This window comes from Oppia nitens, unplaced genomic scaffold, assembly GCF_028296485.1.
Source record: "Oppia nitens isolate AA-2021 unplaced genomic scaffold, nextdenovo-longstitch-racon4-pilon3 scaffold40_pilon_pilon_pilon, whole genome shotgun sequence".
Lineage (NCBI taxonomy): Eukaryota > Metazoa > Arthropoda > Arachnida > Sarcoptiformes > Oppiidae > Oppia > Oppia nitens.
Window position 1 is genome coordinate 551,410 of NW_026533222.1, and position 14,741 is coordinate 566,150.

The 14,741-nt window shown below is 24.7% G+C and overlaps 1 protein-coding gene across 1 annotated transcript in view; it reads left to right on the plus strand.

The window, feature by feature from the left end:
• Positions 1-13,750, plus strand: part of LOC128959063 (nephrin-like) — a 43,524-nt gene extending 29,774 nt beyond the window's left edge. The window contains exons 5-14 of the mRNA XM_054305006.1: positions 592-1,026; positions 3,037-3,181; positions 5,052-5,203; positions 5,613-5,774; positions 6,969-7,097; positions 9,168-9,488; positions 10,043-10,351; positions 11,082-11,444; positions 13,469-13,627; positions 13,743-13,750. Coding sequence (XP_054160981.1) covers positions 592-1,026; positions 3,037-3,181; positions 5,052-5,203; positions 5,613-5,774; positions 6,969-7,097; positions 9,168-9,488; positions 10,043-10,351; positions 11,082-11,444; positions 13,469-13,627; positions 13,743-13,750 — 2,183 coding nt within the window. The remainder of the gene's footprint in view (positions 1-591; positions 1,027-3,036; positions 3,182-5,051; positions 5,204-5,612; positions 5,775-6,968; positions 7,098-9,167; positions 9,489-10,042; positions 10,352-11,081; positions 11,445-13,468; positions 13,628-13,742) is intronic.
• Positions 13,751-14,741: the final 991 nt, after the last annotated feature.

A 14,741-nucleotide genomic window follows, 5' to 3' on the forward strand; every position in this document is an offset into this window, starting at 1 on the left:
GAGAGAGAGAGAGAAACTAAATGACTGTGTGTTTAATAAACAATTCATCTTCAAAAACGATTGTCTCATTTTTAGGAGAAACACTATATATACTGTATATATCTCTGATATTTTTATTTATTGTCTTTAATCCATATCTATTGTGTGTTAAGTAGTAGTAGTAGTAGTAGTACTGTAGTGTCAATGATATGAAAGAAGAGAGAGAGAGAGAGAGAGAGAGAGAGAGGAGTCAATAAAAATAATAATAATACCAGTAGTAGTAGTAATCATAATAATAATGTGAAACTAATGATTTGTCTATCATTTGACAACTATGCCCACTATCTCTCTCTCTCTCTCTCTCTCTCTCTCTCTCTCTCTCTCTCTCTCTCTCTCTCTCTCTCTCTCTCTCTCTGTCTCTCTCTGTCTCTCTCTGTCTCTCTCTGTCTCTCTCTCTCTCTCTCTCTCTCTCTCTCTCTATTTGCTCTTTTTCTGACTCTTTCAGCTCTTTATTAATGAATTATTACTATTATTGTTATTATTGTTATTATTATTGAAAATTATCTATTATTTATTGTATTTTTCCCTCCCCTTCCCCTATTATTATTTCAGGAAAGCCCAGTCCTATAGTGCACTGGTATCGCGATAACGTACTAATAGATAGCACGTCATCGACTATTACTACCACTTTGATTGTTGCCGATGACGGTACTAACGACTCATCTTCATCCTCATCATCATCAGCCACTACAGGCATAACATCCAGCAGTACTACTACATTGTTAGCATCGTCGTCATCGTCATCATCGTCAGTGTCGTCATCATCATCGTCGACGACGACAACATCGATATCACGTGTAAAAAATGAACTCCTAATTGAAGACATTCGCCGAAATCAGTTAAACTCAATCTATAGTTGTAATGCAATTAATAACAACATCTTCAACAACAACAACAACATTAGCCAACAACAAACATCTTTGCCGGCACTGTCCTCCCCGTCGTCATTGTCGACACTTTCAGCATTTGTCACGTTTGATATTTATGGTAAAACAACAACAAAAAAAAAACAAAATAAAACACAAAATTTATAGATAAATAAAACACAACATTAGGCTAACTATGTGTGTGTGTGTGTGTGTGTGTGTGTGTGTGAATGTTTGTCTGTGTATGTGTATATGTGTGTATGTATGTGTGTGTATGTGTGTGTATGTATGTGTGAATATATGTGTGTATGTATGTGTTATGTGTGTGTGTGTGAATGTGTGTGTATATATATGTATGTGTATATATATATGTATGTGTATGTATATATATGTATGTATGTGTATATGAATGTGTGTGTGAATGTGTGTATATATATATATGTATGTGATATATATATATTGATATGTGTGTGTACTGTATGTGTGTATATATGTATATGTATGTATGTGTGTGTGTGTGTGTGTGTGTGTGTGTGTGTGTATGTTTGTGTGTGTGTGAAAATTATTGCCCACCAAAACTCCTTATCAGCAAAATGCACATCACTTTTCCCTTTAATTTTTTTTTTTTTTTTGAAAGAAAATATCTCTCAAACACTCCTTTTGCATCTCAACACACAAAAAAAACTCTCAAAACTTTTTTTTTTTTTGTTTTTGATGTTTGATTTTGTTTACAATATTATACATATCATTATTGTAAATTTTACTCTATGTATATGTATGTATTGTATGATAATGTATGTATGTTGAGTGTGTGTGTGTGTGAGTGAGTGTGTGTTTAAAATACTAACATCAAAAAAATTTGCTTTAAAATCGTGTATTGTTTTTTATTGGTCAACAATTTTTATTGTTGTTGTTATTGTTGTTGTTGTTGTTGAATGTTTTGTTCATAGATTTGTATTAGTTTTTATATATATTTTTTATTAGTGAAAACAATAGTATATACAGAATATATATATATATATATATATATATATAGAATATTAAACATTGATTTCAATAAGTAATTTCAATTATAATATTTTGGTAAAAACCATACAATTATTTTTTTGTTGTTGAAAAATTACATTATTATCTAGTATTTTTTATATTGGTAATTTTTGTTAAATATATATTCAATGTACAGTTTTAACCTAGGGTAATTATTGTAACTATTAGTTATATATACTGTATATACATATAGTTAACAATTAAATAGCAAACTAAGTGTTTTAAGTTTATGCTGCCTTTAATATATACTAACTATTATATTGAGAATCTGTATAATACTGTAAATTATATATATATATATATATATATATATATATATATACAGTAAATAAATGTTTGCAAACATTTTTGTTTTAACAAACATGATATGCTTGTTTAGTTTAATTTTGTTTGTTTGATTGATTTTTTTTGTTTTTGTATATATATATATATATATATATATATATATATAGATATTTGTCGACAAATTTTGTTTTATTTTTAACACTGATTGTGTTTGTCATAGCATGTGTGTGTGTGTGTGTGTGTGTGTGTGTGTGTGTGTTAAATATATTGTATTAAAAGTTATTGATTAAAAAGTTTATGTATTTATTATATACTGGTATAAAAAATATAATTTTTTTTACTAATATATATATTGTAGTATTAAACCCCAACTTATTTAATGTATTTATTTATTTATCAGTCAAAAACACATGTCATTTATAATTAAATACAAGTAGTAGTATAGTTGTAGTAGTATTAGTAGTTATATCTTAATGAATGACATTTAATATGATATCTTTATATATATATATATATATATATATATAGTATATAATAAATTATATAACTTATATAATAAATAACTAATATTGAAATATACCGGTATATATATATATCAATATTTTTAATGTACAATATTCATGTGTTATACTTTATATACAATATATTGATATATATATATATATGTTGATAATAACCAACAAACCGTTTTTCAATACAAACACTAATAACCCCACAAAAAATATATATATACTTTATATATATATAAATAAATATTTATTTTTATAAATATTTTATTTTATTTTTTCCGTTATAACAGTTAAGCCGACAGACGTGAAGATAATATCTATAAGAAGACCGCTGTCTTCAGGAAAGAAATTTGAGTTAATTTGTCGGTCGTATGGCTCGAGACCTCCCGCCCAACTCACTTGGCTTAAGGATAACAGATTGCTATCTAAAACCCGGTTAGTTATGTCATTGACTGTATATATATATATATATATATATATAATATATTTGTTTGATATATATGTTAAATATTTTGTATATTGAAAGTAAAATATACAGTATTTATATTAATAATTTAGATATTATTATTAGGAGTAGTAGTTATAAATTAATATTAAAAAAATATTATTTATTTAATGTTATATTGATATTAAATAGCATATAATTATAAAATATTTTAATTTTTAACTTATGATATCAATTGTAAGTTAAAATTAATAATATTTTATATACAGTAATAAATATTATTATTTTTCAAAATAGCCTTAATTTGTTTTTTATATCTTTTAGTTATTTAATTTGTTTTTTTTCAATATTAATTAATTATTTAATACACTTTTTTGTATGTTTGCAAAACATTAATTAATTGCAAATTATTTATTATTATTTTTTGTATTATATAATGATTTTTGTCTGAAAAAATTGATATTAAAAAATACCTATTAATCATTTTTAAAAATATATTATTATTTTGATTGATATCATATACGTGTATCAAATATTATTATTAGTAGTAGTAGTAGTAATAGTTGTTATTAAATGTTTTTATTTTATTTATTGGTTTAAAAAGATATCGATAAAAAATTGAAAATAAATAAATAGATTGTAAAATATATATATATATTAATACTTTTTTGTTAAAAAAAATTAATTAATTTTATTGTTGATATAATATTGAATTTTTTATATCATTTTTTTAATAAATAGTATGTGTGTATTGTATGGATAGGATATGATATGATATATTGATAAATATATATTTTTAGAAAAAATCAATTTTACACTTTTATCATTATCAATATTTGTATTATTAATTTTTAATAATAATACAAAATACTGTAAGTATAAGTTTAGGTTTGTTTTGTTTTGTTTTGTTTTGGTTGATTTTCAGCCTAAAAATAATATACCTAAAAAGTTTCTCATCTAATAAATAAATATTAGTATATAGTATTAGATAATTTATTTATTGTTTATATACCGTATATATATAGTACAGTATATAAGCGGTAAAATAAAAGAAAAATTATTTCAAATAACTTAGTTATGGTTTCAAGCAAACTGTAATTCATGTGTGACACTAACTTTATGTGTGTGTGTGTGTATGTACTGTATATGTGTATGTATGTGTGTATGTATGTGTGTATGTATGTGTGTATGTATGTGTGTATGTATGTGTGTATGTATGTGTGTATGTATGTGTGTATGTATGTATGTGTGTGTGTGTGTGTGTGTGTGTGTGTGTGTGTGTGTGTGTGTGTGTGTGTGTGTGTGTGTGTGTGTGTGTGTGTGTGTCTATGTATGTGTTAGTTGTCTATCTGTGTATTACTTTAATGAGTGGGTAAAGAGATATAAGATAAATGAGAGCTAAAAGTGTGATAAAATAATAAATTATATTTACTTTTAAAAGACAACTTCGACGACAGGTTTTGATAGATGAGAGATAATATGGTTAACCATTTTTTTTGTGTGTTGTTGTGTTCACTAGTTGTTTGTATACAGAAAGAGAGAGAGAGAGAGAGAGAGAGAGAGTATTGTGTCGATAATAATTATAATCAAAGTTTTAGTTTTTCTTTATATATAACTTATATAATAATAATAATAATAATAATTCTCTCTCTCTCTCTCTCTCTCTCTCTCTATCTATCTATCTATCTATCTATCTATTTGTGGCAAACATTTGCTTTTATTATTTTTTTCTTCACTCGTTTTGTTATTTATTTGGTACTAATATTATGGGTATTGTCTGTCTCTCTCACTCTCTCTCTCTTTCTCTCTCTCTCTCACTCTCTCTGTCTGTTTTAATCACCAAAAAAAACAAATAAATAGAGAGACGTTTTCAGATGAGGGAAACGTGACGACCAGTGTTCTCGAGTTTACTCCCAGTGCTGAAGATCACGGCTCGTATCTGAACTGTCGGGCAGAGAACCTACGGTTAGCCAACAGCTCCATACAAGACCAATGGCTGCTCAGTATATTCTGTATGTATTACTACTATAACTATTACTAACTACTAGTTTTTACTATACAATACAATACGATATTTGTATATACTGTATATATAAAAAAACCTAACGGTGCTATTACAGATGCACAGTCAGCATATAATTTATATATATTGTATATACCGTATGTATACTGTATACTACAATACATATTGTGTGTATACAGAAAAATAATACATAGAGAATAATTATATACATATAAAAAACATATAATATATATATATATATACAGTATATATAGATTATACACAGAATATATGGTATATAATTCCTGTCAATTGCTGTTAGTTTTGTTTGTTTTATATTTAAAAAAATATATATATATATATATATTTCTATTATATATTTTTTGTTGTTGTCGGCCGGCCGTCATCGCGAAAACCAGTCCAACCGAAAGTAAACTTAACAATGAAAACCAATTCACCGAACGGACTGGTAGTCGAGGGAAGTCAGCTATCGATGGAATGCCTCATTTCTGCCAATCCATCTGTAGTTGAGGTCAAATGGCTATTCAACGGAACGCCTTTAAAACAAGACATACAAAAAGGTATTGTATTATACTATATATATATATATATATATATATACAGTATATCGGATCGATATATACAGTATATTGATATTTATACACACATTATATATATATATATAATGACCAACAATATAATTTATATATTATATATATTGTTATATAATATGATGATGATAACAGTGATGGGGGGAAAATTGATAGACAAGCAAATTATTATTATTATCATTATTATCATTATTTTCATTATTATTATTATTATTTGTATATAATTATTATCAATTGCAATCACATATAGAAAAATATAGAAATTATTAACAAAATAATAATAAAGTGTTTTTTTGTTGTTGTTATGATATTATGAGTTCATATATTTTAAATATATTTAAATTTATTATTTAATTTTTTTTATTGATCTATTTGTTTGTTTAATAATTTGCATATAATTTAATAAATTAATTTTTCATATATACTGGGTATATCTTTTTAAAAACATATTAATATATATATATATACTATATATATAGATTGATATATACGGTATGTTTCCATATAATTATATTTTTTTTAAAAATTATTATTAATTCATTTTTATTTATTTTATTTTTAATTTATTATTACCAAAAATATTTTATATTAATCATATAGTTTTTTTTGTTGTTGATATTAAACATATGCAGACCAAACAACAACAAAATATTTTAGTGTTAAATATATTTATAGTTTAGATAACAACAACAAAAAATATAATTTTAATATAAATAAAAAAATCCCATTTATACATAATAACAATAATTTTTTTTGAGCATAAAATAAATTATTTATAATTTAATTTATTATTATTTGTTTGTTTATTTATTTTAACTACAATACATAAATAATACAGTAATTTTTATTTATATATATATATATATTTATGATTTTTTCTTTAAATAAAAACAATAATAATAATTTACAAACTAATTATATAATGAAACACAAAATTCTTTACTATTATTATTATTATTATTATTACTACTGTATTACATGTATTAATATTTTATTATACAGAAACACACATATACTGTATATATATAATATGGAAAAACTCTGAGATTAATAATAATAATAATAATAATAATAACATATATTATTAATAATAATAATAATATATATTTATTTGTTATGATTGTTATGATTATTATTATTATACTATACTTTTATGTCCATTAGATTTATACATAAGAAATGCCAGTCTTGAGATACGGAGTGTCAGTCGCGAAGATGAAGGCCTTTATCAGTGTTCGGCCTCTAATTTAGAGGGAAAGTCGGATAGCAATGATATACGGCTTCGTATACACTGTAAGTCCATATGTTTATGTATGTATGTATGTGTGTGTGTGTGTGTATGTGTGTATGTGTGTATGTGTGTATGTGTGTATGTGTGTATGTGTGTATGTGTGTATGTGTGTATGTGTGTATGTGTGTATGTGTGTATGTGTGTATGTGTGTATGTGTGTATGTGTGTATGTGTGTATGTGTGTATGTGTGTATGTGTGTATGTGTGTATGTGTGTATGTGTGTATGTGTGTATGTGTGTATGTGTGTATGTATGTGTGTATGTGTGTATGTGTGTATGTGTGTATGTGTGTATGTGTGTATGTGTGTATGTGTGTATGTGTGTATGTGTGTATGTGTGTATGTGTGTATGTGTGTATGTGTGTATGTGTGTATGTGTGTATGTGTGTATGTGTGTATGTGTGTATGTGTGTATGTGTGTATGTGTGTATGTGTGTATGTGTGTATGTGTGTATGTGTGTATGTGTGTATGTGTGTATGTGTGTATGTGTGTATGTGTGTATGTGTGTATGTATGTGTGTATGTGTGTATGTGTGTATGTGTGTATGTGTGTATGTGTGTATGTGTGTATGTGTGTATGTGTGTATGTGTGTATGTGTGTATGTGTGTATGTGTGTATGTGTGTATGTGTGTATGTGTGTTTGTGTGTATGTGTGTTTGTGTGTATGTGTGTATGTGTGTATGTGTGTATGTGTGTATGTGTGTATGTGTGTATGTGTGTATGTGTGTATGTGTGTATGTGTGTATGTGTGTATGTGTGTATGTGTGTATGTGTGTATGTGTGTATGTGTGTATGTGTGTATGTGTGTATGTGTGTATGTGTGTATGTGTGTATGTGTGTATGTGTGTATGTGTGTATGTGTGTATGTGTGTATGTGTGTATGTGTGTATGTGTGTATGTGTGTATGTGTTTATGTGTGTATGTGTGTATGTGTGTATGTGTGTATGTGTGTATGTGTGTATGTGTGTATGTGTGTATGTGTGTATGTGTGTATGTGTGTATGTGTGTATGTGTGTATGTGTGTATGTGTGTATGTGTGTATGTGTGTATGTGTGTATGTGTGTATGTGTGTATGTGTGTTTGTGTGTATGTGTGTATGTGTGTATGTGTGTATGTGTGTATGTGTGTATGTGTGTATGTGTGTATGTGTGTATGTGTGTATGTGTGTTTGTGTGTATGTGTGTATGTGTGTATGTGTGTATGTGTGTATGTGTGTATGTGTGTATGTGTGTATGTGTGTATGTGTGTATGTGTGTATGTGTGTATGTGTGTATGTGTGTATGTGTGTATGTGTGTATGTGTGTATGTGTGTATGTGTGTATGTGTGTATGTGTGTATGTGTGTATGTGTGTATGTGTGTATGTGTGTATGTGTGTATGTGTGTATGTGTGTATGTGTGTGTGTGTATGTGTGTTGTTCTCATTATCATCCAAACCAGACTACTACTACCAGTGCAAAACAAATATATGATACATCATATGCTGATGATTTATATATGTGTATATATCAGAAATATAATAATAATATTACTGTATATTACTATTAGATCCCAAAAAATGCATATACAGTATACTGTAGTAATATATATTGATATATAATTTATATATTTTATTTTTATCAATATCTTTAAATCAAGAATCTATAGCAAAATTTATTTATATTTATTGATATATATATATTAATAATTTAGATATTAGTTATTGTTGTTGTTGTTGCTGTTGATGATGGCATACATTACGGTATATATCCATCTAATGATATGTATATATACTGTATTTATATAATATATAATATATTGATATTTATAATAATAATAATATTATTATTATAGTTTTATATTATACCCACACATATATACAGTATAATAGGCAACTCTCCAAATAGATAAATAAATTGTCTGATATATACCGTATATAATCAATATATATATATATAAATTATATTTGTTTTGAATGGAAATTGAATTTTTATTTTTATTATACAATATTGTATATTGTATTATCAGTATTGTCTGTATTGTGATATTAAAAATTGATTGTCATTATTATTATTATTATTATTGGATCCATCAGTTGCACCGATTTGTAAGCAAAATCGCTGGAATAATAGTATCGGTGCCGCTATTGGCGACACAATTGAATTGGTTTGTATGGTTGAGGCATCACCTGCTTCTGTCACATTTGACTGGACAGTCAACCGACTGGCAATTGACAACAACAACCATAACAACAACAACGATGACAATCATATGCAGAAGCACTCGGATCAACATCTAACCAGTCGTCTACTCTATACGGTTAACAATAGAGATAGCTATGGTATCATTGAGTGTACGGCCAAGAATATAGTCGGCCGACAACGACAGGCCTGTCATTTCAATATAATAGCCGCCGGTTTGTGACATTAGATATATATATATTTATTTTTGTTTGTTATTTGTTTGTTTGATATAAATATAAAGTATTTTTTGTTTTTTTTTTTGGTTGTTTGGACACATTTTGTTTGTTATTTTAAGCACTTATAGTGCAGTAATAGAGAATAATAGAGAGAGAGAGAGAGAGAGAGAGAGAGAGAGAGAGAGAGAGAGAKAGAGAGAGAGAGAGAGAGAGAGAGAGAGAGAGAGAGAGTATAGCAGAATATTCTTAGGGAATATATATTTATATTTATGGATATTATGTTTATTTATTTTTTTATGTTTGTGTTTGTCTTGTTTAGGATAGTTATTATATATATATATAGAAATAAATGTCTTATATTTTTTTTGTATATATTTAAGCGACAATATTGTTAAATAACATGACATTATAGACAAATGTTTAATCAATAATTCTCTCTCTTTCTCTCTCTCTTTCTCTCTCTCTTTCTCTCTCTCTCTCTTTCTCTTTCTATGTTTATATTATTTGTTTTATTTTATATACATTTATATATCAATATATTGTATATTTAGGTCCACCGGAATCGGTAATCGACTGTAGAGTTAGTAATATAACTGAGGCATCATTTCTTGTTGAATGTCTGGCCGGCTATGATGGAGGTCTGAATCAGACCTATCATTTGGATATATATGACGACTCGGAGCTCAAGAGATTAGTGAAAAAATTGTCAAATAAATTGAAACCCATATTCCTGGTGGAAGGCCTACGATCGGGACATATATTTTTTATGAACATATATTCGGTAAACTCTAGGGGCAAGAGTACTGATCAGACAATAACTAGTAATACATTGACTAGTTTATCATCGTTATCAAGTGATGGTATGTAATTTTTTTGAAATAACCAGGGTTGGAAAAAATACAATGTTTTATATATATATATATATTTGTTGTTGAATTTTTTGAGTAATTGTATAGTATGTATAGTAATACATTTAGTATGTATAGTAATACATTAAGTATGTATTATATACAATTTTTTATAATAATAAAATTTTAATATCTATATTATGTTAATAATAACAACAACAAAATTAATTGAGAAATATTTAGTAAAAAATATAATTGCTTTTTTAAAAAATGCATTATTATTATTATATTTGTTTCTAAATAATAATAATAATAATAATAATGAAATAATTAAATTAGAAATTATTATTAAAAATAATATTTAAATTTATATTTCCTATAATTACATGGTATACATTGTTTATAAGCCAAATTGGCCATGTATTATACATTATGTATTATACTAAGTATAATACGGTTTGTATTATACAAACAATTTTTTGTTTGCCAACACTGGTATTAACTATTTATATATATATATAAATGTTTGTTTTATTTTGGGGACTAAAAACAAAAAAAAGTTATATATTTTTTCCGATAATATTATCCACAAAACAATGTCCCAAATGAGACATTTCTTTATTGCCAATAGACATACTGTATGACTGACTGACTATTATTAGTAGTTTTACTGACTATTATTGATACAAAAAAAATATTATCATTTTTTTCTATATCTTTGATTTGTTATTTTTATTGATAGCCAAACAACAGGAGGAATGGCAACCATTTTATATGGATTTGAATCCCTTATTGGGTGCAACCGTTGTACTGGTATTGGCAACAATTTTGGTGGCCTTTATATTGGTATTGATTTGTAAGATCAATCGTCGCCGACATCGCCGACACCGAAATCGGGAACGACATAAAAACAGTGGTAGTGATAGTAACTGTTCGCCAAAATTTACAGATACAGATTTCAGGTCAAAGGTTAACAGCAATAATAATAATAACAATAAAAATACTAATACGGGAACTAATACTATGATCGACGACAAGTCGTTGTTTAATGATTATTGCGATACAAAAAGTCCTGATATTTTACAGCCGGCCATTGAATTTACCGGTAATTTATTTATTTACTTAATTACTAGTATTATTAGTATTAATATTTTATTTTTTATTTATAAAAAAAATTGTTTTTTAACATAAGTATTTTTTTTGTATTTTTATTATTATTTTATTTTCATATTATTATTATTATAATTATTATTAGTTAATTTTTTTTAACAGCAGTGATGTATATATATATATATATGAATTTATTTTTTATGTATAAAACTTAATATACAATATACATGTATATATATATATATATATATATATATACTGTATATAACTTAATTAAGCTTAATTTTTTTTATCAGTATATATTATTAAGTTTATTTATAATACTACTATTAATTTATTTAAACAATATATTAATATATATTATAATATTATATATATATACTGTATATTTTTGTGTGTTGGATAGGATTATAAATAATCTATAAAAAAAACTATAGCCTTAAAAAAATTATTTAGACTCTAAATGCATATTCAAAAAAAATAAAGTTAATTTACACTTAAAAAAAACCAAAATAAGTATTAATAAAGTAATAGTATTTTTTTTTCTCTCTCTCTCTCTTTACTATTATTCAAAATGATTAATGTTTTTAAAACTGACACTTCAATTGAGTCATATATATAGGAGTTATATTGGAGGCGACACACGGATTCATTTTGTTTGTTACACACATTTTATATATTATTTTGTATGAAAAAAAACATTTAATAATAAATTGTATATAAGTTTTATATATGTATATAAATAAATTATATATATATATATGTTTTATTTTGTATTTATAGTTAACACATACACGCAAAATGCTTCATTAATTTTGTGCTTTTATTTAAGCAATTGTCTAATATATTAATATACTGTATATATATATATATATATATATATATATACACTATATTACTGCATTATATATATATTATATACTGTATATATACATAAAGTTTTTTTTTGTTAACCCCTAAATTTCATTTACTAAATAGTAGTAATAGATTTATAGAAATATTATTATGGCTTTAATAATAATAAATAAAGTAAAATAAATTATTCAAAAAATTTTGACAAATAAATAATTTATAAATATATTTTTTTTTCTAAATATTCATATTAGTAAATATGTGTAATAATAATAATAATGTATTATAAATATGTTTATTACAATTTTATTGATAGTTTAACTGTTTTTTTTGTTGTTGTATAGAAATTGCATACTATTTAACAAAAATATATTATTATTATTATAATTATTATAAATATAGATTTAACTTGTTTTTTTAAAAAACAATTTATTTATCATATACAATGTCAAACAATATTGTTTGAATTTAAAGTAATAATAATAATTATTATTATTTTTTATAGTTATTTTATTTTGTATATATCTATTTAATATATATAATCAATTGTTTATATATATAAGTTATTTAATAAATGATTATTATTTTTTTGTTTGAAAAAACAAATTTATTTATCTTTATTATCTGCAATACTATATATAAAATTTTATTATTATTATAAATATAGATTTAATTAGTTTAAAAAAATAATTTACTTATCATATAAAGTGCCAAAAAATATTGTTTGAATTTATAGTAATAATAGTAAAAATTATTTTTTATTGTTATTTTATTTTCAATATATCTATTGATATAATAAATTGTTTCTATATATCTATATGTTATTTAATAAATCACTAATTTTTTGTTTGAAAAATTTTTATTTATCTATATAATAATTATTATTTTTTAATAGATATTTTATTTTCTATATATCTATTGATACAATCAATTGTTTATATATATATGTTATTTAATAAATTACTAAATTTTTTTGTTAAATTTTTATTTTATTTATCTATATTATCTATATAATAATTATTATTTTTTAATAGTTATTTTATTTTCTATATATCTATTTAATATATAATCAATTGTTTATATATCTATATATATATATATATATATGTTATTAAATAAATCACTATTTTTTTATTTTTAAAATTTTTTTTATTAAATATTATCTAGAGTTGGGCCACAGTTCACAAGTGCTTCAATGTTTGGCCATGGATTGGACCGAACTGTCCTCAAATACTACCGGTGGTGTTGGTGGCTCGGCTACATTAGTCGACTGTCTAGGCTATACAACTAACGGTTCAATACCCGGAATTAATTTAATTAATAATAGTTATGATAATAATATTATTAGTAATTGTAAAACAAATCAAACATTTCAAACCAATAGTATTAATAGATCCATACATCAGAAATTCAATTGCAATAATATTATCGATAATATTAGACAACTAGATGTAAGTATAAACTAATGATATCAATAGTTATATAAAAAAAATATAAATTATATCCATATATATGAGATGATTGTACAAAATAAAAATTTATTGAGAAAATTGATTCAAAAAAAATAATAATTCATATACTATTTATTACTTTCATTTTTTTTTACTTTTTTTTACTTTTTTAATGATTTATATCGATTGCATTTATACTTTCATCTCTATTATTATTATTATGTGTTATATATTATTATTATTATATATTTGTTATATTTATTTTCATCTATATATATATGTGTGTCTAACATACAGAATATGGAGAAGCAATGTATGGATTATAGTTACAACACTTTACCGCAAACTACATGTGAAACTTTAGAACCTGTGATAAATTATAGCCTAACAAACACTCGTAATGTAAGTCATCAATTGAATACTTAGTGTGTGTGTGTGTGTGTGTATGTGTATGTGTATGTGTATGTGTATGTGTATGTGTATGTGTATGTGTATGTGTATGTGTATGTGTATGTGGTGTATGTGTATGTGTGTGTATGTGTGTGTATGTGTGTGTATGTGTGTGTATGTGTGTGTATGTGTGTGTATGTGTGTGTATGTGTGTGTATGTGTGTGTGTGTGTGTGTGTGTGTGTGTGTGTGTGTATGTATGTGTATGTGGTGTATGTGTATGTGTGTGTGTGTGTGTGTATGTGTGTGTATGTGTGTGTATGTATGTGTGTGTATGTATGTGTGTGTATGTGTATGTGTATGAGTGTGTGTATGTATGTGTGTATGTATGTATGTGTAAGTGTGTGTGTGTGTGTAAGTGTGTATGTATGTGTGTGTGTGTGTGTGTGTGTGTGTGTGTGTGTGAGTGTATGTAAAGTGTGTGAATACTTACTATTTATTGTTAAGTAATATATTTTTCATGTATTTTAAGTAATACTATATATAATATATGTATACTGTATGTATAAATTAGAAAAGTGATTGAATGTATAATTTATA